This window comes from Oxyura jamaicensis, chromosome 15 (genome assembly GCF_011077185.1).
Source record: "Oxyura jamaicensis isolate SHBP4307 breed ruddy duck chromosome 15, BPBGC_Ojam_1.0, whole genome shotgun sequence".
In the NCBI taxonomy this organism is placed as follows: domain Eukaryota; kingdom Metazoa; phylum Chordata; class Aves; order Anseriformes; family Anatidae; genus Oxyura; species Oxyura jamaicensis.
The window spans coordinates 1,981,900-2,007,608 of NC_048907.1; the positions used below are offsets into that span (position 1 = coordinate 1,981,900).

The window sequence follows — 25,709 nt, forward strand, 5'->3', positions numbered from 1 at the left end:
AATGGGGATAATAATACTTGCCACCTCACCTCACAGGGCTGTTGTGAGGATTTGTTAATGTAGATAAAGCGCTTTGAAAATATGAAGCGCGGTGTAAGTGCTAAGTATTATTATTATTATTAGATTTTCTTGTTTTTCTCTTACAGTCTAACAGTGTATTTTATGTTTTGAAGTTGGTGATCTATGCTGGTCCTAACACAAACAGTAGGAAGGTTGCTGAGTATGGAGGCAATACACTGGGATATGGCAGCCGTAGTGTCTTAGGAACTGGTTGGCCGAAAGACTTAGTAAAGGTACAGTATTATAATCCCACAATATTTCACATAGAAAAATCCTCTTTGGAAACCCTGTCAAGTCTGTTTTAAACCTTAAAGCAATGAAGTCCAAGCTTTTAAGTGTATGGTTATCCATGATGAGGTTGCTTCTTAAGTGGGCTGTTATGTTCTTGGGGAATAACTTTTAACTTGTCCATAAAATGTGTGATTCTTCTCTTTGAGTTTACCTTGTTTTGTTACCTCTTACTGGAATTCACTAGTGGTGTGTTCCAGGTCCTGGAATCTCTAATGACATTGCTGTTCTCATAAGCATATCTTCCTAAGAGGAATTTTTGCCCAGTCTGAGGCTGTGCATATTTTCTTAAGGCCCATGGGCATTATTGCATTTTTGTTCTTGTGATAGTCCACAAATATAATAAGCTGTAAATGTACAGCTCTGACCATTTGTGTAATGTTTTAAAATTATGTTGGATACTTTTTTTGCAGTAAAACTAAGATTGAAAAATATCTCAAACTTGTCAAAGCTTCAGTATTTCAAGAATTTTGCACTACGTTTCCTCAGATTGCGTTCAGTGTTTTTTATTGTGTTTGTGCTGCTACATTGTCCCATGCTAAATCTGAACTTGTATGCATAACAAAATATAATGGCAAAAAGAAGTATAAGAAGTAATGAACCGGAGGGGAACTTCAGACAAGCATTCTGAATAATTAATGGAATTTTGGTGAATTTTCAGACCTAGATTTCGTATTGTTCATTTAGCAAAATCTTCTATTAATGTGTTGACATTTGTCTTGAAGAGCTTGTCTGCCTTCCTGCCTTAAGGAGGGGAGTTATTGATTATTGCCTGGTTTTTGCAGACAAATAAAGGAAGTGTTTTGATGAAAATTAAGGCCAGGTAACATGGGTTGACTTGGTAAATTCTGGTTGTGACTCTGCGACCTTTTTGTTGTTTCACTATAGTTAGCCAGCAGCAAAATTAAAGTATATTTGGCCACTAAAAGATACTCTTACAAAAAGAGAAGAAATTTAAATCAAAGTATATAATTGAAGATAAAAATAATACTTAGGTAACTGTCATCGAAGATGTTATTCCATAAAATAAGGCACTTTTATGAAAAGCCTCTTTGTTTGCTTCAATTCTTAAATGTATCTCTTGTTTTTGTTTTGTTTTCCCTCATCCTCCCCTTCAAAATTTTAAGGTGGAAGGAGATACGGTCACCTTCTCCTTTGAAATGCGGAGTGGTCGTGAGCACAACACTCCAGACAAAGCTATGTGGGGCTTTGCTTGCACTGTTCGAGCACAGGTACTCAAACGTGACAGATTCCATGGGACAGGCACAGCTTAATTTTACCTTCTGTTACTTACTTTAAATCTAATAGAAGTACGCTTCAAAAATGAGGCTTAGTTTTAAGATTTAAAACAGTAACAGCTTACTGACTTACTGATTTTGGTTGTAAAACAAGACCTTTTTACAGTGTAAAAGATCTCCGTTTCAGACATTTAGCATCCTTAGCTAGAGATGCCCTGCAGCATGGTCTGTAGTGTGCTTAGTGCTTTATGAAGATGTCTTATCTATCTCGTGCCTTTGGCACTGGACTTGGATGAAGTCAGTAACATCTGTTGCTGCTTGGAGATGAGCATTTCTCTGAAGAAAGAGTTGAAATGACTTCAGGCCAGAAGGAAGAGTTGGGGGGTGGGGGGAACATGAATTCCACTCCTGAGGAGCTAGGACTAGGGCTGTGAGATGAAACATATGAGGACCAAGGACTGATTGAACCAAAAATAACTTTACCACTTTTTTTATCTTGGTTCAGGAAAAATTGCTCAAACCTTTTCTTTATTGTCTTGAGTTGTTCTTGTTATTGCTTTTAATTGTTAAAGCATTTTTTCAGTATACCTCTACGTAAGATATACAGATATCCTGTTTTGAAATGTGTTAGGGAAGGACTTCATGGTCGATTGACTGGTGCAACTTATTGCTATTCCTACTGCAGGAGTCTTCAGAGGATGTGTCAGGAGGCTTGCCATTCTTAGTTGACCTGGCACTTGGCCTTTCTGTGTTAGCTTGTTCTATGCTTCGAATTTTATACAATGGACCAGAAATTACCAAAGATGAAGAAACCTGTCAAGAGCTTTTAAGATCTAAACTATTACAAAGGTAAACAAACAAAAATTTTGTCCGAGTTCCTGTGTACTTTTCTAAAGGAGTATGACATCTGTATCTCTGCTCAAGTCCCATGTCTAAGGTTATTATTTTGATAATTTGTTGTGCAGAATTTGTTCAACAGTTGTGTTGCCCCAAATGAAGGAAATACTCTATAGAATAGAGGCTTACTTTAGATTATTTAGAGGAGAACTGGGACAAGTTTGATACAAGGCACACTTTCCACACTACAAAATAAAGCTATGTATAGTTTTTCTTTTTTAATGTTTTTGTCTGACACTTCTTCCTGAATGGTGTATGTGTGTGTATATATATATATGTATATATGTATAATTTTCATCCGTTTATCTTATTCTCCAGGTGCCAGTGGCAGGTGGAAGCTAATGGTGTAATATCTCCAGCTCTTACCCCAAGTCCTTCTCCACTGCCTCTTACTATAGATGAAGACAGAGAATTTACATATCCTTCTGATGTTCTAGTGCCTCCCGTTGGACACTATTTTGATCTGCCTAGGATTAGGCTGCCTCCAGGAATCATGATAAAACTCAGGGAAATTTCTGGACGTGCACGGCCTCAATTTAGACCTAGTATAAAGTAAGTAGTCATTGCTTTGCTCTGTCAGCTTGATGGCATACATTTAATATGCTGTAAATAGCTGTTTGTGAATGCGATGTCTAGCAAGTTGCAAATAAGAATTGTTGAAGTTTGTTCATTATTCTTGCATAATCAGCTTGTATTTACCTCTAACTATAGGGAAGTGATTCAGCCTGAAGTAATGGAGGAGATGGTAGTTTCGTGTGTGATTAAACACTTGAATTTGGTTGATGCACTCCAGTCCCTGATAAACTTCCAGTATCAAGAAGAACATGCTGAGGAATATGATTTACTTTGTAAAATTATGGGAGAGACTTTTAAGAAGTTAAATGCCATGGAGAGACAACTACAGGTAAAAATAAAATTACACAAATAAAACATAAGTCTTCTTGTTTGTTTGGGAATAAAGGTGCATTAAGAACATTGTAGAAACCTAAAAATACAAAATGTGTATTTTTTTTTTTTCTTTAAAGAGCTCTTCTATTTACTAAGATGAATAAGTGCAGTAAGTCTTACTTTTGTTTCTTTATTAGAGTGTGGCTGAGCTGGAACAGAAATGGCAGAGTGAGGTAGATGATGCCATGCATGGAAAGCTGGAGAACAACGTTCCATTCTTTTATGATTATCACTTCAATGAGGTAAGCATTGCGGCTGCTGTGTGTGCTCATGCTTTAGGCTGCTCTTTCACTACATGTTGATCCCTTTCCTTCACTTTGATTAGAGCAAGATGAAAGAACTGGAACTTCTGTGTTCAATGAAAGAAGTTTCTTTTGATGGAAGTGATCTCGAGAATGTGGTCCTGGCATTAAGGTTAGTAGCTGGATGTTGAGTGCACCGTTTTAAGCAGCTGTGGAATTTCTGTGAGTTCTGCAAGAAGGTATGCAGGATTAAGGTTGCATATGTACACAAAGTACTTACTGAAGTTGGCCCTTCAACCTCATTATACCATCTGACACTTAATGGTATGAAATAGAAGCTGGCACTAAATGTTTTCAAAACACTTCTAACGCATTAAAAAGCTTGTAGACCTATGGAGAAAAAGCAATTTTTGGAATTGGAAACTTTCAGATGAACTTCTAACCAGGGATACAGATACATATAAACTTAATTTTTCCGTCTGTCTAGCAATATGATTAAAATTCTAGAAACACTTGTCCTAAGTAATTAATATTAGTGCCTACAGCTGGGAATACTTATTTAACAAATCATCCAGTTAGTTCTTTAATTCTTGTTCTGCTTTCTTCTTTGGCATAAGAAGTAGTTTGATGCTGTGTTTTAACTTTTCTCACAGTTTTCTAGAAGGCAGTACAACATAACTGAGTTTTCTTCTGTTTTTCTTTTTCACAATCTCAGGGAGAAGTTTTTTCAAGAGGTGAATTCACTGATTCAGAGGACCTATCATCCCCTAGCAAAAACAAAAACATTAGTTAAGAGCCTGATGAACAGAGCAGAGCTATTACTACATGTCACTATTGCAGCACAGTCTGGCATCACAAGAAGTATATCTGGTACCCCTGCAGAGACTCCAGGTAAACATCTCATTACCAGCATTGTACTTTTTTCTTCACCCCCCAAGATATAGCCAAAGATATAATTTATTCATTCTCTTATTTTCCCTTAAAGCTAAACATTTTTTTACCTTTTCAAATTAAACAAGCTCTTTTGCAGTAGATTAAGTTGAATCTTTGTTTTTCTGATTGCCATAATGATGGTAAATTAAGATTTGAGTAATAATATGTTGAATTTAAACATTAGTCTCCTGCTTTATTGGAGGAGGAGGAAGTTCAACCTGATCAAAACATAATTAACTTGAAACAGTATCTGAAAACATAGAATAAGAAAATCTCTGAACTGAGTTGCAAGTGCAAGGGTGTTTTCCCCATCCAGTTTTTACTGGAATGTCCACAGTGATTTTTAAAAGCAGTTAGTAAATAACCTACTACACCAGGAGTAATGTTCTTTCATATTGTACAATGTTGCAGCCTGTAAATCGGCATCTGAAACAAAAGTGATATCTCATGCAGTCCGCCAGCCCGTCTTCCTTCGCAGTATGTCAGCACCATCTGACTTAGAAATGATTGGTAACGAAGATATTGAGTTTGCTAGATCAAGTCAAAGGTATACAAGGTTTTATTCTACTGAGCTGCTTTACAGTGATGTGGCCTGTGTTGTTAAGTGATGTGCTTGCAAAGTTTCCTGTTGTTGTTGTTTTAATTGGGTCAGTGTAACTGCAACCGTGCCTAATTACCGTATATTCTCATAGGCGACGCCATGTTACCAGCCATAGAAGTAGCTCTTTCACTCTGCTGCAGTCACTGACCATTGAGGATAGCAGAGAGAAACCTACATACAGTGTCTTACTGGGGCAACTGTTTGCTTTCATTGGAACAAATCCTGACCAAGCAGTAAGTCATTTAAAATGTTCTAAATCCATTACATTTTCAAATTCAAACTTGCATGCTGAAGGGAGGTGTCTTGTTTGTGTGTCATTTAACAAGAAAAATAAATAAATCTGATATCTCATAGGTATCCAGCAGCAGTTTTCTGCTAGCTGCTCAGACCAGGTGGCGTCGCGGGAACACAAGGAAGCAAGCCCTAGTGCACATGAGAGAGTTGCTGACAGCAGCTGTTCGGGTTGGTGGTGTGACACATCTTGTAGGCCCAGTGACCATGGTACTTCAAGGAGGACCAAGGTTTGTTTGTGTTTTCTCTAAAAACAATTCAATGTTCTGGTCTCTGTAGAAAGTAGCAAATTGCATTGCATAAAACAAACTGTGAGAAATGATTAGTTGTGTGGGCTCGAGTTTGCAGAACTAAGCTTTTAACAGCCACTTATATTAGACTTCCTGGGGTGAAAAGGCAGAAGCTTTTAGGAAATTCTTTTATTTGGCAGTAGATGAACTTTGAACTTTTCCTTTCATACTGATGTGACATTCGCAGGTGGGTTTATAGGGTATCCTATTGTCTTGGCTGATACCTAAATTCACTTCAATTAGGTATTAGTGTAGATATAGCCAATACTAACACTATCATCTAAATTTGAGTATTTTGTTTGTAATCAAATTTCAGTCATGTCTCATGTAAAACTTCCTTACTACCTTGTTTACATGCATCTCACATTAAAGCATTAAATAAATGACTTGCTGTTTTGTTTCTAAATCTTCCTTGGGTAATTCTTAATATATGATAATTATTTTAAAGCTGTATTTAGAAGTTCATTTTATTTAACCTAGAAAACCGTGATTTCAAATGTCTTTCTGCTAACAGAATTGAAGAGCTCACGTGTGGCGGGATGGTGGAACAAGTTCAGGAAGCTTTTGGAGAGACTATGACATCTGTGGTCTCACTGTGTGCTCGCTACCCCATTGCTTGTGCAAATAGCATTGGCCTCTTATGCACTATACCTTACACAAGGTACGAAAGTATTTCCTACGGAAAGGGAAGGAAAGGATTTGCAGTTGTCCTTATTAGGTTTTCCCATAAGGAGAAGTGTTGAATAGTATAAGTATACTTCCTTTTTTCATAATGAGGAGTATCTGAGAACATCCTGTTAAATTGTCCCAGCATACAGAATTTCATCTGGGGAGGGGAAGGGAGAGGCAAAACCATCTAATTCTGCTGTTAACTTGGCAATTAATTACTTTGCAAGTTCTTGATTATCTTTGAGTCTGTTGTTATTGACTGAAAAGTTACTTTGGTAAAGTCTGAATTTCTCTTCTGAAACAGGAGCGAAGAGAAATGTTTGGTACGTAGTGGCCTGGTACAGCTTATGGACCGGCTCTGCAGTTTAAGCAGCCAGACAGAATCCAGTTCGAATGAAAAACAGACTAAGAAACAGAAGGTGGCCACCATGGCTTGGGCTGCCTTTCAGGTGCTAGCCAATCGATGTGTTGAATGGGAGAAAGAGGAAGGTAGGAACGCTGCCAGTTGTGCTTCTGTTGTGTGTTCAGGAACTGTGCAGGTGCATGAGAAGTGGTTTAAACATGTATTTAAAATAGGGTATTCATTCGCTGCCTTCAGTAGTGTTTGCATTCCTTAGAACATGCAAATGGATATAAAAGGAGTTTTCTTGGTGTTGGTTGGTTGTTTTTTTTTCATTCTAGCTTCCCCACCATCACCTTGTGTCTGTTCCAGATTTATTCAAATGGCAGACTTGTTACAGAGAAAATTAAAGTTGAATGCAGTAGTTCTGATTGTTCTAGTGGGTAATACCACCTCATTCTAGCAATTCTTAGTAGCTATATATCAACTTCCATACTGTAAGAAATCAGTACGTGGCTCTTAGAGATACCTGAAACTTCTGTGGCCTTTGGGTTCTGTTGATTCCGATTTTCATTTTGAGTACTTTTCTTCACACATGAACAAAGAATTCCTTATGCAGTGGAACATTATCCATTCTTTCTGCTTAGAGAGATTCATGCTTTAACCACACTCACAGGAATGTGTATGTGCTGCAGATAATTTTAGTTCTGACACTTACTTGTCTCTGGTATAAGCAGAGAAACTAAAGGCCTTGAATAATCACTTGTGTATTTCTCCTATGTTAGATTTAACCTTATAACATGCTTAAATGTATAGATCTATGGCTGTTGCCTGATTGGATATAGATGTTGTATTAGGCTTTATTTTTAATTTAAAACATAACATTTTTTGTTTAAATGTGCAGGAACAAAACAAAAGTATTTGACTATTTTCAGTGTGTGGGGAAGGAACCTGTAGATACGTACATCCATTTTTGTTACTTATAATTGTGTGTCCTTGAATTACTTTTAAAGGTGGTTCAACAGAAGCTGTTCACTCTGGTCTGGCTCGTCAGGTCTCCAGCCTTCTTACCAATCACCTTGCACGAGCTACAGAGTGTTGTGGTAATCAGGCTGCAGGAAATGATGCACTTCAAGATGTTCTCAGTCTTCTTAATGACCTGTCAAGGTACTAGGCCTTTGTTTCTGGAATATACATATTCTTCTATGTTAGAAAGCAGGTGGGGGTTCTTGTTTGTTTGTTTCTGACAGTAGTGAAAGTCAGATAACTTTCAAACCATCCTGAAACCTGACTATAAACTGACATTTATTCAGTCTTCATGTTTAATCAGTGCTATCAAGCGTTATGTAAGAACCGTTGTAGATGAAGTCTTGTCAGATGCAATTTTTAAATATATCTTGTAAATAATAAATTCATTTGTTTTTCATTTCAAGATCACAATCAAGCATTCCTTTTCCTTTTTTTTAACAGCAGTTATTTAGATTTTTTTTTTCTCTTGCAGGAGTCACATAGGTAAAGCAATCCTGAGCCAGCCAGCCTGTGTGTCCAAACTTCTGTCACTGCTCTTGGATCAACGTCCTTCTCCAAAATTGGTTCTTATAATCCTCCAGTTGTGTCGTGCTGCACTGCCTCTCATGAGTGTTGAAGACTGTGGAAATGTGGAACTGCCTCCCTGGAGTTACTCTGTACCCTCACTGAACAGTGAACAGGATGATCCAAGTGACCCAGCCTCCAAGATCGCATCTCTGCTCTTAGCAAAGCTGGCAGATTATGTAGTACCAGGTACCAGCATCTTTTGGTGTCATGCTAATTTGAGAAATTGCCAAGCGAGTCCTGTTTCTGCAAAGAGCTTCTGTGTTGACAGAAGGCTCGCGTAGGAAAAGGTATATGATATGTTGGTGTTCAAAGATTATGGTATTTCTGTAACACTTCTATCTGCCACTTTTAACTGTTTTCTGACTAGGATCTATGTCATGGTGACAGATGCATCTCAAGGGTTTTTTAGCATTAGTTTCCAGGCCAAGAAAGTTTGTTAATGGCACTCATACTATCTATCTATCTGTTTATTCCTTTCTAATTCAAGGATGCCAGACAGTTCTTTCTCCAACTGCCTCCGAACCAGATACTGCTTTAGCAAAAACCAGCCCGAAGAATTCCATAAAAGGCGATAAAGATCCTGGAGAAGAAAGTGAGGCAGTGGATGGCAAACTTTCTATTTTTATTCATAAACGCGAAGACCAGTCATCCCATGAAGTGCTTCAGCCATTACTGAGGTAATCTTAATCAGATTGGAATTAACAGCCAATTCCATTTCTTTTTCTCTTTTTTTCTAAGTGTTACAGCTCTAGGAAAAAATGCATCCTAGACATAACAGTACATTGGGAAGACATTTTGCTTTCCCATTTATGTCTTCCTGGCAAATAATAACACAATACAAAAATTGGTTATAGGGTTTATGCAGGCTACACTCTTACCTGAATTAAAATGTACATCGCTATACTGAATTTCTGGAAAGGCAGCATCAGAAAGGATCTAAATGTTTCCGGAACTTGTCTCTTTTGTAGAAGACTACTGATAAGAGCAGCAAAGCTAAAACAGACCAGTGCATATGGATACGTAAAAGAAAGAGGAGGGTGTGATGGAGCTTGACGTGTTTTCTTTTTAGCTTGCTTACAAGCTATGTAAAACACTAGCAGAAGGAAAAAATAAAAAAAAAAAAAAACAACATTTTGATCTATCAGTAAAAGGTCACATGAAAAATTAGCTACTTAAATGTTATTCCATCAGAAAAGTTGACCATATCTTGTTATAATATTTGATTATGTAGGATTCTCAGAACTATGAGAAAAAAAAATGGCTTTAAAAGTTTTGGTTTTAATAAGGCATACACTGGATAATAACTTGCTAGCTTCTTCAATATTCTTCAGTATCTTCAATATTCTTCAGTAGCTTCTTCAGTATTCTTGGTACGCAGTCATATCCACCTAGATTTGTCAAATAACTAACGTTATCACCTTCTGCATTTTGCACTATTTGTCTCATCTCCTCCCACTCTGTCAGTTTTATACCCATGCTTTAAAATGACACTAAAAGGTGCAGTTGTTGGATAGTCTTAGACGAAAGTTTAACTCAGCACCCTTAGGTATTTGTGTTCAGTAAAAATCAATTTCCTTAGGCTTCTTTTGGAGGAGAGAAGGGTTAAATTGGTAGCAAATAACTGCATTCAATAGCCATTAATTCCTGTTGTAAATTACAGTACAATTGGTTATGTTCTAATTGATATATCAAGTGTTTCTGTTGTCTGTTGAGCAGTGCAGTTGCAAGGGTTGATTTGAAATCATTTAAAAATAAGCATTAGATTGGGCTGTATAATTGAGATGTTTTTTTTTTCCACCAACACAAGTAAAGCTAATGTGTTTTATTTTCACTCTAATAGTAGCTCAGAAGGTCGCCCATTTAGACTCGGAACTGGAGCCAATATGGAGAAAGTGGTGAAAATGGATCGTGACATGACTAAGGTAAGGAAAGAAATAAAGAATTACTCAAAGTCTTAAAAATTGGTAGCCAGCCAGAGCTGTTTCCACTGATGTTAAATCCCGTTACGTGTTTTTTTTTTAGCTTGCAAAACAGTTTAGAAGGAGAACTATACATGATGTTAGCTTTAGAGAGTTGTTGATGTAAATAGTAACAAATGCTGAAAAAGTTCAGCTAATACTTTCTCTAATTGTTGTAGGTCGTGTTTAAGCTCCTTTAATATTCACTTTCCATAAGTGTTTAATGCACGTTCTTGGTATGAACTTTACCTATTTAAACTCAGTTTTTATATATATTTTCTCACATTCTCTTGAGTATTTTTACAGCAATATTCATGAGTACTTATTTGCTGTTTTTTTTGTGTATTTTGGTTTTTGGTCAGAGAAGAGAAACTATTAAGCTAAGAATAGAATATCTAAACTTATTGACTCCGCATTAATACCTGATCTTTGTACATGGGGGAGGAAAAAAAAAAGAACTTAGAACTTGTCTCATGACTGATAATGCATACAGAGGAGGATGTTTTGATGTGTTCCCAGTGCTTTTATGTATTCAGAAGGAGTGGAGTTAAATGCCAATACACTGTAGCTAAATAGAGCTAACATTATTTCTCTTATGACAACTATTTTCAGAGTGGCTGCTGTGAAGTTATTACAGAAGAAGCTGCTGCAGCTCTTCGCAAGGCAACTAAGTGGGCACAGTCTGGTCTGATAGTTAGCGTTGGGCCACCCATAGAAGCTGTCAATCCAGAAACAACTAGTGGGATGTCCACTGGGGACAAAAAGAAGACTGCACAGACATCTATTTGCAGAGAGAGAAATTCTGAGCTTGCCAGGTAGGTCACTTTGATTCTATACTTAGTATGCATTCTACTTTTTTATATATTCTGGTATTTGTAGCACTCTCAAAAATAGTTCAGAGGTTCATAAACTTCCCTTTTTTGTGCTGTATATTGTTGCTGATAGCTGAATGTTCTTTCCTTCTGTTTTGCAAATTTTTCTTTTCTTTGTGTATAGGACGGACCCTGTAAGACCATTCATCAGTGGTCATGTTGCAAACAGCATGGCAGCAGAGGTGATCGCTTTGCTACATAGCTTGTTGATGGCACCAGAATCAAATGCAGCTCAGATATGGACAACAACTGCAGAAAAAGTAAGCAAACAGAAGATCAGATACCAAATCGTACACCAAGAATACATTCAGTAATTAAGAGAACTTAATTATCAGCAAACTGGAATAGTTCAGGAAACAGTCGTTTTGTAACATACTGAACCAGGATGTGTCATTTGCGTATATGTAGTTATCTTGCTTTTGCTAGGTAGCTACTCTGCCTTTGCTATGGATCCTCTCTGGCATGACCTCTGAAGATGTACAGCGTTGGCCAGAAAGCGTATGGTGTATTGCTTTTATGTTCCTCTAAAAGCTCTAACACATAATACGTTGCTTAGGCTAACTCTGAGTGAAGACTTTTGCTAAGATTGTATGTATATCTCTGTGATTCTAAAAGTTATTAGGGAGCAGAGCTAGCTTTGATGGTATTCACACTTCAGAGGACTTAGAATATTCTGAGTTACATAATTCTCTTTGAGAACAAAAATAATTCTTCTGAGACTGTGTGGGCTGGAGGCTTGGGGTGTTGGGTTTTGTTTGAATTGTGCTTTGAAGTCATTATCTGGTATTTCTGCTTCTGTCTTCAGGTTCTGTCTCGGGCTCTGATGTACATTCCACAACTTGGGAAATATGCGGAGAGTATTTTGGAGAATGGGAGTAGCAGTGGAAGGAAACTTGCTAAACTTCAAAGAATTGCTCGACAGGCAGTAGCTGCCCTTTGTGCTCTGGGTGGCTTTAAGGAGACAATTAAAATAGGTTCTGAAGTTCAGGTAATCTGCTGCCTTTTGCATTTTGTACCTGCAAATGACTATTGATGCTTTTGACCACGTTTTGCCTGCATTGGTATAACCAAAGCAGTGTGCAGATTGCCTGCAATTGTGAAACAGTTTCAGTAACACTTAGGCGGTGACTGCAGTTGTGTGTTGTTTCTGCGTGGTGTTAAGCACTCAGTATTTCTTCTTTGTGAAACCGTAAATCTTATGTAAACCTTCTTTGGTTGTAGGTTTTAGGGAAAGGAATAGCAGGAAGCATTGGAGTTGTGGCATCTATTAATGAACAAGAAGGTATAGCAACGGTCAAATTTCCACCTACCAGTATAGACAGTAGAAAGACCTCACAAGCATCAGACACACTAACTATTCCATTGTCTAGGCTCTGTGTTCCAAGATCTGAGGTACGGTAGCTTTAAGAATCCAATATAAAGTATAATATCAGTTGTGTTTTGGTTTTTGTTTTGTCACAGCATACTGGCAATTAATCTGCAGCACGTAAAATGTCTTTTTCATCTTTGATTAAAGATGGCTTGTGAAGTTTTGCCTCATTTTAACCATCTCTTAATATCTATATTTAAGTTTTCACGCAAGTAACATGAATATTCACCTTCTGGTGCTTAAAGATGTTTCATTGCATACTGTGGTGGGTTTTTTGTGTTTGTTTATTTTGCTTTCTTTGGTGGTTTGGTTTGGTGCTGTTTTTGTGATGGTAAAAAAATGAGAATTAACTCCAGGTAATAAAAACGCCCTCATTTCTTAGAAACTAACTACTTGAATTTAACTTTTTACCGTGCCCCCCCACCATCAGGCATTGCCTCTTCATAAACTGTCCATTACTGAGAAGGTAGTACAGGCAGTCCAGTCCATGTTGCTTCCTCAGGAGGGAAGTCTATCTATTCACACCTCACTTCCTGCAACAGGAGATGGCTCAACTCCAGTAATGGCAGTGGTCCGGCTTCTTGCTGAAATAAGAACCAGGTGAGTTGTTGTTTTTCTGAAGCACTCAAGTCTGTTTTGTTGATGTACAGAAAACATTCAAGCAAATTGCACGGGTTCTTGCTTTCTTCCTCTATTGGTACTGACATATGACTTCAGGGGACAATGTGAAAATGTCTGCTTGCTTCTTTAAGTACATTTAGTGCCTGGATGTTCTTAAAAAGAGCACCAAAAATGAAGTGTCCTGTGTAACACTGGCAATGTACTGAGCAAATGCTTTATGCAAGTAAATGCTAGGAAGCAGGCAAATGTTGTCACTGGAAGTTCCAGTGGATAGCTAAGCATCCAGATAAAGAAATAGATCAGTAAACATTCTCTTTTTTTAAAAAAAAAAAAAAAAAGTCCTGAGTTTGCTGAATTCAAAGTTGTCTTTACATATATTGTACTCTTTTGTAATGCTTTAAACATACTGTTTTTCCATTAAGAGCATGCCTGGTGATGGCTCAGCTGTTAGAAGACAGCTCGTTCTGTGAAGAATTCATTCAACAGTGTCCAGCTGCTGTAGAAGTTCTTAATTTAGTAGCACAGGAGTGCAGCCCTGGTAGGTATTCAACACATCCTTGCAGCTTTGTCCTGTTCAGTTCAGAGACATAACTGTTCTTAAAATCACTTCCATATTTTGTCCTCCAGCTACTTAGTTTATGATAGCTAGCACAGTACAGCATGTCTTGTCAGTGATGGATCTGTTGTAAAAGTAATATAAGGGTAGCTGCTAATCAGGCTAAATCACTTAAACACTAGGCATACAACGTAGGCCAGAATACGATTATGCTGTTGTCACAGGAGATGCGAGTCCTAGGACTAGCTCTTTAGTACTATGCTTCTGAAGTCTACTGCTCTTGCCTCTATTTTAAGCCACTCTTTATTCTTTGATAATATCATTGCTTTCTATTTAAGATCTCACATCATAATGTCTTTACTTACCGAATAGAAATTAAGCAAGAGGAAAACCATTGCTTGTATAAAATCATATGTTGTCCTTAATTTTGTTAATTAGGTGAGAGACACTGTTTAATTACATCTTAAAATGTAAATGACATTTGTTTCTATTACAGTTATAAATATGGAATAGTTGGACTTGAACTTACCATTGCTTGGAACCTCATGACTTGATTTGGTTTGTTACAGGGGAGAGGCTCCTTGTTGTGGAAATGCAGTGTGAACGGTTAAGAATGTTGTATCGTGACTGTGCTCGACCTCCACCTCCTCCACTCCAAGCAGACAGAAGACAGGTGAGCACAGAAGCAGTGATGAGTATTCTGCCCCTTGCAAATGAAGTCAGCCACTGAGTGCAGAGGGTCTGCTTGTGGTGTTGGAGCCAAAGCGGTTGGATTTCATTTAAATATTTTAATAAGAATTTGTGTAATGGGATGTGATTTCTTGTGGTTGTAGTTTCGGGAGCTGCATGTGCTGTCTTAAATGTGAATTTCATAAAATAATTTCTCATTGGATTTTGCAAGATGACTTCAACTGTAATTAGAGTCAAATGTTCTGTTCTTCTTTCCAGCCCAAAGAAATCACTTGGAGCCCATCAAGAGTCTTTCCCCCTGTACGAGCGTGCATGTTTTCGTCACATCTCACAGCTGTGACGTTTTTGGCTGATCCTAGCGCTGGTGGGGGACTTCCTCGGGGCACATTTATTTATGCCACTTCACCAGTTCCAGTACAGGTAAGAATTCACAACCGTACAAGAGCTTGGTTTACTTAATACTCAGCCGTGCATGGTAAGAAAGACAGATTTTTTTCTATTTTACCTCTTACCTTGTAATTAACTACTTTTCTATTATTTTTAGGCACCATCATTCTATTGGGAAATTGAAATAGTTTCCTATGGAGATACAGATGATGACACTGGTCCAATAGTTTCATTTGGATTTGCTACAGAAGCAGAGAAACGGGATGGAGCTTGGACAAATCCAGTGGGCACCTGTCTTTTTCACAAGTACGTTAAAGATGTACACCAAAAATCAGTTTTGCTCAGTAAATTCATATGTTCCTTAGAGAGGATACTGTAAGCACCTTGTGGTAGGCAGCATGTACAATTCAAATGAAATACTGAAGTGATGAACTAGAATATTTCTTTATCAAAATAACGAATGTTGAGTTGCCTTTTGCCAATATTGTAGGTATGTAGACTTCAGCTGCTGTCGAGTTGTAATCCTTATTTGTTTCAGTGCTCTTTTTAATAATCATCTTCTTGTATTAATTCTTAGCAACGGGCGAGCAGTGCATTACAATGGGTCCAGCTTGCTACAGTGGAAGAGTGTTAGATTGGATGTGACTCTTTCTCCTGGTATGTAAGAGTACAGCTAATTTCTTTAACTGGTATGTCAAAAAATCTCCTAAATGTATGGAGATATCTCCTAAACTGGATGAGAAAACAGATAAATCCATGCCGTTCTTTTGGTGATTATATATTTTGATAGGTGATGTGGCTGGAATTGGATGGGAAAGAACAGAAGGAACTCCACCCCCTCCAGGACAGCCAGCTAAAGGCAGAGTTTATTTTACGTATTGTGGACAGCGACTTGGGCCATACCTAGAAGATGTCTCAGGTGGAATGTGGCCGGTTGTCCACATACAGAAAAAGGTAAGTTTTGAACATAAATATACTGGTTGATATATAAATATCTCTATCTGTTTTGATGCATCGATACATCCTCACTAAAGAGGTTGAGATAAACTACCCCAAGACATAGTGCTGAATGTATAATAACCCTTTTACAAATATTAGGTAAAGCAGGCTCAATACTTCTGTAGTATTTCCATCTATAAAATAGTAGTGATATTTTTTTTTTACCTTTACTGAGTTAGGTTGAGTTCTCATTCCCTTCCCAGTACTTGTTTTGTTACTATTTGGAACTTTTTGTCCTTGAGGACACTAAACATGCAGCTGGCTTGATGAGACTGCACTAGTCCGTGCTAGTAGCCTTCCTATTATTATTCTTTCCCAGCAGTGACCTTGCCATGAAGTAGGCTGTATCAGGAAGCTAGATAAAAGAGAAAGTTCACAGTTGTGGCTGGCAGCTTAATGCCCTCCCTGCTGCATCCAGTTTATAGCTAGCAATGCTGGGAAAAACATGTGTTATGGAGGTGTGATCAGCTTATCCTTTTGGCTGAGTTCTTAAAGAGCAAAGAGAAGGACCAGAAAAACCCACAGGTAATTTTAATTCTTTACCTGCATCTTGTTCCAGAACACGAAAGTCCGTGCTAACTTTGGATCTCGCCAATTTGCCTATGCTGAAGGACAAGCTCACAGGAATGCTGCAGATCTGTGTATTGACCTAGCTGAAGAAATAAGTGCCAACTTTGAGGCATTGCCTTTTGCCATGGCTTCTGATAGCGATAATGACGCCGGCACCAGTATAGCTTCTGATCCCGGGACCCATGGACCTCCCTGTAGAATTGCTGCTGTTGCTACAGCTCAACAACGTAAAGTGATGATTAATGTTTTTTTAAAAGATGTTAGAGAAAAAATTAGAATCAATTAAATAGGATTTAAGCACATCCTGACTGCATTTCTTAGGTGCTGCCTATTTAGGTAAAGCAGTACAATAAAAAAGCAATACAATAAATATTGGAAAATGCATGCTTCTTTCATTTAAGACAAAGCAATTTAAAAAACAAATGTTACTTTAGCCTTCCTTTATATGGATGCAATGTATTTCAAAAATCTCATTGAATACTTTCACGTGCCTTTTAGTTCGCTATAGTCTCATGACTTCCATGTGTACTTTACAGAATACGACAGTGACACATCTTGCCACTATAAAATGGAACTAAGCTACGAGAACTTCATCACATCAGGGCCTGATCCTCATCCCCCTCCTATTGCGGATGATGAAAGTGATGATGACGATGATGATGATATTCCCAGGGTGAGCAATGTGGCAAGACATGCATGTTCTAACTTGTAGTCTGAATATGGACCTTTGAATTAAGATTTATAAGTTTCGCTATACAAGCGTTTACCCTGCTTCCTTAAGAAAAATAGAGTTGTTAGTAACTTTCCTTTCCTTTTTTTACACTAAATACCTTTTGTCCTTGTAGGAGGATCACTATGCCCTGTTGGTTAAAGCCTGGGAGACTAAAGTTTTCCCTACAATTAGAAGAAGATTCCGTAATGAGGCTGAGAGGAAGTCTGGGTTGGATCAGATTAAAGGAGCTCTGCAGTTAGGTATGGCTAAGTTTCTTTCCATGCACGTAGATTCATGTGATGTGCAAGATAACATCTGTGTTTTGTATGTCTTACTGTATTTGAGGCTGGAAAATAAATGTCTTCACTTGCTGTTTTTGAAAAGTGTTCAGAATTTGTATTGAGATCATTATTTTTCCTTACTTAACCTTTTTACTTGAGTTAACTTTTAAATAGGGAAAATGTTTTTAGAAATTGTGAAAGAATTTGTTGTGAAATTATATGTGAATGCAGAAATACTTCGGAATAATAATTTGGGAAGAGATTATCTACACGCATTTTCTGTCTATGGCTACATCAGTGCCAGTTTTTTGCAAAACTTTAATAAGGAAGGTTTTTAAGTGAATACAGTCGTGGCAAGATAGCTGTTTTTTGAGAAAATCACAGTAAAAGCAAAGTGAGAATTCTGAGCATTGGTGTAGAGCATATTGAGTCTCTGTCACGAAAGCTCCAAGCTCTACTCCCTATCAGCCTGACTGAAAAAAATATTTAAGTAATTAAGTACCTCACTTGCCTATGATGTTAATGACAGCAAGAATTCTTAGCCCATTGGGAGCAGTTATCCCAAGTGGATGGGGAAAATAACTAGCACTCCCTTCTGTCTACCAGGAATGGTTGATATAGCACGACAAACTGTAGAATTTCTCTATGAGGAAAATGGTGGCATCCCAAGAGACCTCTACCTTCCTACCATTGAGGATATCAAAGATGAAGCAAACAAGTTTACAATTGATAAAGTACGAAAAGGTATGGTCAGCAAAAAAGTACCTTAAATGCTAAGGTGCTCTGGTACTAGTGATCTGCTCTACAGATTGTTTGCCTGAGGCAAGTGCTGAGCCTTTGTTGTGTTCTTTTCTGTCCAGGTCTCACCGTAGTTACTCGCTCTCCTGACAGTAACAATGTCACCAGCAGTGCTGTTGGAACAGCTTTACCCAAGTTTGCTATTCGTGGGATGCTGAAGACATTTGGTCTTCATGGTGTTGTTCTGGATGTTGATTCAGTGAGTAAAGATATGATGGGAAGGCACTTGAACGATCAGCATCACACATCTATGAGCAAATCTGATTAGCTATACGGAACTGCTTACAATGCTGACTTGGTGCTCTTTTTTTTTTGGAGAACAAATACCATTACTGTGCTTGACAGTGCTGTTTTTGGTGTTCCAGGTAAATGAATTGGTACAAGTAGAGACGTATCTCAGAAGTGAAGGAGTTCTGGTTAGATACTGGTATCCCATTGACATGTTAGAAAGGCCACCTGCTGGTTATAGGAGGACTGCAACAAATGGATTGGTTACCCTGGATAATACCAATATCCAAATTCACAGGTAAATGAAAATAAATTTAGAAATGAAATCCTGTAGATTGAGTCAGATAATACAAGTCTCTACTGCAGCCTTGCTTTGAGCAGTAGTATGCTTCTGAATCTTATTGTAGTTCTTGGGTTAAAGCTAACAAAGATTAATTAAAGCTTCATGTCTTAGTATGTAGTTAGTTGTTTTTTTGTAAATAAAAGAAATTGATTATAATGGTCTTGATGGAGGCATTTTAATAAAGAGAAATGATCTTTCTGTATAAACACTAAACCTAAGCAATTTAGCTTTGCAGAAAGCTTATGTAGTGCATTCAGTTATTGTGGGTTCATTCTTGCATAACTGTAGAAACCTGAATTTCACCATTAAATACAGGACTCTTTTGACCTCTTGAGATTGTGTTTCTCATTTGCAAAACTAAGATTTTAATGCAAAAGTTGCCAGTATTAAATAGAAATTATGCAGGAGTTTGATAGGAAAAACTACTTCAAACTCAAAGCATGTTGTCTGATTTGTTTACAGATGGGATTTTCTTCCCAGAATAGGTTTCATAAGTATTTTTCTCCCAAACATTTTGAAGACACGAAAAAGTAAAGGACCTTGATTTTTGTCATCAGTGACATGCAGCTGTTTTTACACAAACTGAGCAATCTCCTGGGGCTTAAATTTGCAGGAAGACTGTAATGGAGTCTGAGAGCAATAGGGTGGAAAAGGGCATATTTTGTTTAATGCAAAGTGATACTTTGCCACGTGAAAGCGTTTTTATATATTCCTGTCTAACAGGTATTTTTCCTGAAGCCTACGCTTCTTGTACCATCAATCAGTTGCTATCTGAAAGCTTAAGAACTCTACTGACTTTGTGGAGAGTTGACTTATTCAAATGCCTTAATTGGGTACAATAATTAGATGGGCTGTATAAGAAAGAAAGATTTGGGTCTACTTCAACCATTTAAAACAGAATAAATTCAGTATACATGCTTGGATACAAAGGCAGTTTGGATATGGCTTATGTTTTAAGTGTGTTGAAGCAATCAAATATTTTGATGTTTGTGTTTTCTAGAGAACTTCTGCGAAGTGAAGCTGCACTGGCCAAGCTCTACTGTCGCATGGCTCTTCTCAATATTTTTGCCCCCAAATCTCCACATATGTTTACCCGTCTCTTTCATATTCCTGCTATTCGTGATATCACTCTGGAGCACCTGCAGTTGCTATCCAACCAACTTCTTGCACCACCTCTTCCGGGTAAGCACTGATTTTTATCACAGCAGTTTTTTGGTACAATAATTTTCTGGGGCCAAAAAAAAAAAAGACTAAGGTTTGGCACTTATTAGTTAGTTGTTAATGATAGTATTTGAATAGATGTCCCAATGGATTCCTGATGTAATTACCTTAGTGATATGGTATTAAAGTGAAATTCTTGCTCATGATCTAATTTATAAGTGCTCAAGAAAGTTCAGAGACCCTCCTAAGATTCCATTCAGTGTGCTCCTGTCCCTTTGTCATCAGTGGCCTTCTGTTCAGGGAGTAGGGTGGGGTGGGGGTGAGGAAAGTACCCATACGGGATACCTGTAAGGAAACTAAATGCCAGTTGGGTCTCACAGTTCTCAAAATCCAACTCTTCTTCATTTTACAAAGTGGTTTGTCCTTTTCCTACTGGAATCACAGATCTCATTAGAAAATATATGTGCTGAATCATGGAAAAGGATCTTGGGCTAATTCAAGTGAGTGTTAATAAAGGCAATTATCGTGACAAAGCTATTCTGCATGCAAAGAGATGTGTGTAACATGGCTGGGGCATAAGGAGGAAGTATGAATTGCTAAATAATAGGCTATTAATAATTGGAAGTAAATAATTACCATTGAAAGAATGCTGTTCCCTCCTCCAATGTCTTTGAAACTTGGCTACTTCTAACAGATGCTGCATTGTAAAAGATCCTCTTGCAGAGAACAGCATTATTTTGCATGGCTTGGAGAATAACTTTACAAGCTTTTTCCTTTTTTTTTTTTTTCCCTGGTTTAAAAATAGTTTTAATCTAAGTCCTGCTAATACATACAGTTTCCAAGCTGGGGTTTTCGTGAATTGCCCACTACTTTGTGCGCTGCACTTTGACTTTCTTCAGCTTCTCCCATTAACTCCAGAACAACAACAGTGGGATGTTGGCTCCAGACCCACTCGGGGCCACCCAACAGCAGTCCTGTCTGTATATGGGGAAAGCCTGAGCACAGATGAAGCTGCTTTCAACTCATCTAGAATGAGTGGGAAAGAAAGCACTTCCGATCATTTGTCCTTGCTGTACTTATACAGTTAATGGAATTGTGCCTGCTTTCATATATGGGACGTGAGTCAGCTGTGAACCTGTACAGCTCTGTGTGTGTCTGACAGGCCTCCCTAAGCGCTGGTTTAAGGCAGGTGAAGAACACAGCTGGCATTTAGAGGGCTATCCCATCTGGAACCAACAGTGTCAGCGAGCAGGTTTGGTCTTTGAAGGATCCTTTCTACTGCTGACCTTTGGGAGGAGGTTTGAACTTGCTCAGGAGTGAAAGTTAGCAGCTTGTTATATTGTTTAAAAATTTCTTTCCACTGTCTGTTCTACAAACTACATAAACATTTTGAGGTGATCTCTAAATTGGTCATATTCTACTTGTTATTACAGATGGAACAATCAGTTCAAGTTCTATTCTTTTGGCCCAGTCTCTGCAACACTGCATACATTCCCAGAACTGTGCTGCCACAGACCTCTTCTACCAGGGCAATTCACAAGCCATCAGAGAGTGGCTCACTGTAGCCATCACTCGGACGCTGCATCAAGGAGAGGAGAGCCTGTTAGACCTTACTAAACAGATCTGCTCTTTTTTGCAGGTAAAATATTTAGTAATGTTTTGAGAACAGTGTTGTTTTCAAGGCCTGCCTAAGCGGAAATGTTCACGTGTGATTCTAACTTCCATAATACTGTCTGTTGCACCGAATTGTTTCTCTGGCTGGATTATATTGCTATTCTGATCATACTGGGCACACTGAAAACACAAGCAGTAGCAATACACTGGATCATATTAAATTGAAGTGGCTTCACCCTACATCATTATTTGTGGTGCTATATTTTATTTGAAAAAGAAAAGGGGGGTGGTTTGCTACTGCTGCTTGGGGACTTTCATTATGAAATGTTACATTACAGACCGCACCAGAACAGTTTCCTGCTGAAGAATTCCCAATTTCAGAATCCAAAGTCAATATGGATGTTAATTTTCCTGGGGCTGCGTTTGTAATTGTGTCCTGTAAGGAAAGCCAGTCTGGATTCCGCAAAGAGTAAGTAATTGAGGGGCTGTGAGTGGCCAAGATGAAAGTAATGCTGCCTGTGCTGCTGAGCCTCTGTGAACCCTGAGTATGTAGGTGCTCATGTTGCAGATCTTTCTCTTCTCTTAAACTCGTTTTCTGGGAGGTGGGATAAATACTGCAGTGTTTCATCTTGTTTGAGTTGGGATTTTTAGTAGCTAGTTACATTCCAGCTGCATTGTTCTTGCTCTTTTCTTAGCTCTTCCCTGTATAAAGCTCCTTGGGCTCGAGTGCTCGTCTACGGGCTTGGGCATAAAGTGAAGAGGAACGGCCAGTTAAACCTAATCGAAGCTGTGTGTTATCCTCGAGATGCCTCTCCAACCAACACAGGCCTAACGCCTCCCCCGACAACCAATCAGTACCCTTCAGTGATCACCCCTACAGACAAGGTCCACATCAAACTAGGTAAAAATCCAGATATTTTAAAAACTTTTAAACTGTATTCTTAAAATTGAGGCAAGTATAATCATTGCCTCTGTAGGAGCTTCCTATATTGCCACTACTTAGTAAGGAAGGTTCCCATTTAGCTTAAATTTAGCTTCAAAAAATAATCTTAACAGATACGCTATTACTCTTACTTTTGCAATGTCTGTAGTCATGGTGTTTTCACTGACCTTTTTCTTAGGAGTATCTCCTCCTCCTGGAGCTGTGCTCGTCCTGCATTCTCTTCCGCTTGAGTTCCCCCTGGCAATGGCATTCACGGAACAGCTGTTAACTTGGAAATTGGAAGATGGAGATGGGAAATCAGAAGATGAACTGGATACTATTCCTGCTTCAGTTCTCTTGCAAGTAGTGGAATTTCTAGGTGAGAACACAGTATTTACTTAGCAATAATGTGCTGATTCAGCTGGAGACTTTAGGGGAGAAAATAAAAGAAAAATGACAGTATTGTTTCTGAGGTCTTCTGTTACATTGAATTTTTATGTTTCTGTGTACTTCTTGAATTAGCCATCCAGGTTTCCTTACTACTGACACATCCACTGGGGTGACCTTTTCTTATGTGAGTTGTAGCAGTAACGTTAAAGCTACTCCCATTGAAACTGTGCTGACTCCAGTGCCTTACCTTCTACACACAGGGAACTTTCTCTGGACAACAGACATGGCAGCATGTGTGAAGGAACTGATATTTCATCTCCTGGCTGAGTTGCTTCGCAAAATTCACAACCTGGAGCAGAAAAAAAATCCAGCAGGCTTGTCGTCTTCTATTGCCCTTCAGCTAAATCCCTGTCTAGCGATGCTCATGGCCCTGCAGTCGGAACTTCACAAGTTGTATGATGAAGAAACACAAAATTGGGTGTCTGGAAATGCATGTGGTGGTTCTGGTGTTGGAGCGGCTGACCAAGGAAGATTTTCTACCTACTTTCATGCTCTGATGGAAGTCTGCCTTGCTGTAGCAGAAGTAACCTTACCCATCAATATGAGCGTAACAGCTAATGTGATGTCTTCAACAAGTGCACCAAATCTTAGCGACTCTTCCTCCTCATCATCGTCTTCTCCAGGACAGACACCGCAGAGTCCAAGCTTGCTGTCAAAGAGGAAAAAAGTCAAAATGAAGCGGGAAAAGACATCATCTTCAGGCAAACGGTCTTCATCCAGAGCAGCTGAAACAGATGCTGCAATCCTCAGTATAGGAGGAAGCAAGCCTGAGGATATGTTATGGTTTCATAGAGCACTGACTCTGCTTATAATTCTCAGACACCTAACTAAAAAGGATCCGCAAGGGCTGGGTGTGACAAACGATGCTGTGGCAGATGCATGTCAAGCACTAGTAGGTCCCACAGCTCACAGCCGCTTGCTTGTCATTTCTGGAATACCGACTCACTTGGAGGAGAGTACCGTCAGAAATGCGATCAGAAAGGCATGTAACGCACATGGTGGAGTCTTCAAGGATGAAATCTACATCCCTTTGCAGGAAGAGGACCCCAAAAAAATCAAGGACAAAGCAGAAGGAGGAGAATGCAGAACGGAACTGGAAAAGCCAACAGTCTCCAGCAGTGCAGACAGTTTGGATATCAGCAGCTCTAGCAGCGTCACGCCTGCTATGAGTGTTAGTGCTTCAGCATCTACAAGCCAGGCTTCCCTCTGCAGCTCCCAGGGCATTTCTCGGACCGTTAGTGACATCTCAGTTGACCAGTTTCAAGCAGGACTGGAGCTGGCCATCCCACCAGGACTGCTAGAACCACACGTTGTTTCCAGCCAAGAGAGTCTGGATCTTTCACACTGCAGTACTGGGAGCCTTGGCAGCCTTGGCAGCCTCGGGGAGCAGCTTGACAATGTAGAAACAGCATCTGTGTCTGACGTTGGATCGATGTACACGGTCACATCGCTGGACAACCAGCAGCTTCTGTCACGGCCAATCAAAGGCTTTGCTGTGGTGGAGGTAATAGCCTTTGATCACAAGGGGTACTTCTTTGGTCATGGGAGGGTTTTCTTGTTTTTAGAAAAAAGTAATAAGAGCTGTGGTTTATGTATAACACCATGATCTGACTACTAAGAAAAGGATGTTGTATGTTTCCTTTTCTGAAAATTCTTCTGCTTAACTGAGGCCATGACTTGAATAATGGAGAGTGGAAGGTACTGTTGGTACGGTGTAGCTCAGCACAGGTGCAGAATACAGTGTGCATGCTACACTAAGACTAGAAGCTCTCAGCTTGGACAGGATGGCTGAGGAACAGTTTTCTTCTTCACTGTTCCTTTGTGTACCATTCACGGACTTACATTCACATAAATTTCATATAAATTTATTCAGATTTGCTACTGGCCACTGCTGGAGATTAATTTTGAGATAGGTTTGACCCACAGGGCAATTCTTTAATGACTACATTTTCACATATTTTAAGCCATCTACAGATTCCTCTACAGAGTTGCTGTAGAAGAGATGATAAATTCTGTTGACGTGTGATTCAAAATTAATTTTTAAAAACATTGTGGTTGTCATTGATGTCAGGTCACTCCAGGTTTTCAACTATGCGCAAGAACTCTTCCACTAACAGAATGCTGCAGATTTTTCAGCAGCTTACCAAAGCACTGCCATTTCTGATAGCTTGTGAATTGAGAAACATTTTTGCATAGTCTGGGATTATATCAGTTTCCATTTTAGAAGAAAATCAGCTTATTCAGAAAGAGAACCTTCAGTTGCTATTTTTAAGTTACTAATTGACGTAAAGACACCAGATTTGAAATAAACCATAAAATGCATGTGGAAAGTTGTCAGCATATTCGCATTGAAACCTACTCCAAGTCTGTAGCTGCTCTGACAATGATGTGTGGTGGCTGTTCTCAGAATCAAAGGAAATTATTGCTCTTGCTCCCAATTCCGTGTAGCTGAGAATTCAAGGCCTGTGCTAATATCAATATTTTTCCAAATGGAGGATCAAAGCAAAGACAACAGAGTTGGAAATAACAACAGGCTACCTATGTGAAACTTTCAGCTCCTTATCTGATATCTCTGAGGGCTGTCTCCAGACTAAGAACCAAGAAACAGCTGTTTCAGCTCTGCATGATTAATAACAGAAAAGTGGTTTGAGTGGCCAGGTGTTCTTAGAAGGGATGATTTCTAGGTAGAACCTGAATTCTATTATCAAGTGATTAATGTAGAAGAATGGTAAAAGAAATTCAATAGTGACTATTTACATGGGGAGGGGAAAAAGCTTAAGACCCA

General features: G+C 38.7%; 1 protein-coding gene across 4 annotated transcripts in view; it reads left to right on the forward strand.

Moving 5' to 3' along the window:
• Positions 1 to 25,709, forward strand: part of HECTD4 (HECT domain E3 ubiquitin protein ligase 4) — a 70,984-nt gene that overhangs the window by 32,376 nt on the left and 12,899 nt on the right. For 2 of the 4 annotated variants that reach the window (XM_035340192.1, XM_035340193.1), the window contains exons 22-61: positions 147 to 293; positions 1,476 to 1,580; positions 2,272 to 2,435; positions 2,802 to 3,035; positions 3,195 to 3,387; positions 3,569 to 3,673; positions 3,757 to 3,845; positions 4,389 to 4,564; positions 5,018 to 5,153; positions 5,299 to 5,440; positions 5,562 to 5,728; positions 6,303 to 6,449; positions 6,762 to 6,946; positions 7,811 to 7,964; positions 8,299 to 8,579; positions 8,881 to 9,070; positions 10,234 to 10,315; positions 10,964 to 11,166; positions 11,348 to 11,483; positions 12,029 to 12,211; positions 12,445 to 12,615; positions 13,023 to 13,192; positions 13,636 to 13,751; positions 14,339 to 14,442; positions 14,718 to 14,879; positions 15,004 to 15,152; positions 15,424 to 15,503; positions 15,637 to 15,800; positions 16,405 to 16,642; positions 16,952 to 17,088; positions 17,261 to 17,387; positions 18,015 to 18,152; positions 18,269 to 18,405; positions 18,572 to 18,732; positions 19,778 to 19,959; positions 21,372 to 21,577; positions 21,891 to 22,021; positions 22,248 to 22,453; positions 22,674 to 22,853; positions 23,125 to 24,428. In XM_035340192.1, the coding sequence (XP_035196083.1) occupies positions 147 to 293; positions 1,476 to 1,580; positions 2,272 to 2,435; positions 2,802 to 3,035; positions 3,195 to 3,387; positions 3,569 to 3,673; positions 3,757 to 3,845; positions 4,389 to 4,564; positions 5,018 to 5,153; positions 5,299 to 5,440; positions 5,562 to 5,728; positions 6,303 to 6,449; positions 6,762 to 6,946; positions 7,811 to 7,964; positions 8,299 to 8,579; positions 8,881 to 9,070; positions 10,234 to 10,315; positions 10,964 to 11,166; positions 11,348 to 11,483; positions 12,029 to 12,211; positions 12,445 to 12,615; positions 13,023 to 13,192; positions 13,636 to 13,751; positions 14,339 to 14,442; positions 14,718 to 14,879; positions 15,004 to 15,152; positions 15,424 to 15,503; positions 15,637 to 15,800; positions 16,405 to 16,642; positions 16,952 to 17,088; positions 17,261 to 17,387; positions 18,015 to 18,152; positions 18,269 to 18,405; positions 18,572 to 18,732; positions 19,778 to 19,959; positions 21,372 to 21,577; positions 21,891 to 22,021; positions 22,248 to 22,453; positions 22,674 to 22,853; positions 23,125 to 24,428 (7,482 nt within the window). The remainder of the gene's footprint in view (positions 1 to 146; positions 294 to 1,475; positions 1,581 to 2,271; positions 2,436 to 2,801; positions 3,036 to 3,194; positions 3,388 to 3,568; positions 3,674 to 3,756; positions 3,846 to 4,388; positions 4,565 to 5,017; positions 5,154 to 5,298; positions 5,441 to 5,561; positions 5,729 to 6,302; positions 6,450 to 6,761; positions 6,947 to 7,810; positions 7,965 to 8,298; positions 8,580 to 8,880; positions 9,071 to 10,233; positions 10,316 to 10,963; positions 11,167 to 11,347; positions 11,484 to 12,028; positions 12,212 to 12,444; positions 12,616 to 13,022; positions 13,193 to 13,635; positions 13,752 to 14,338; positions 14,443 to 14,717; positions 14,880 to 15,003; positions 15,153 to 15,423; positions 15,504 to 15,636; positions 15,801 to 16,404; positions 16,643 to 16,951; positions 17,089 to 17,260; positions 17,388 to 18,014; positions 18,153 to 18,268; positions 18,406 to 18,571; positions 18,733 to 19,777; positions 19,960 to 21,371; positions 21,578 to 21,890; positions 22,022 to 22,247; positions 22,454 to 22,673; positions 22,854 to 23,124; positions 24,429 to 25,709) is intronic. The other 2 variants (XM_035340195.1, XM_035340196.1) reach the window with 1 other exon arrangement.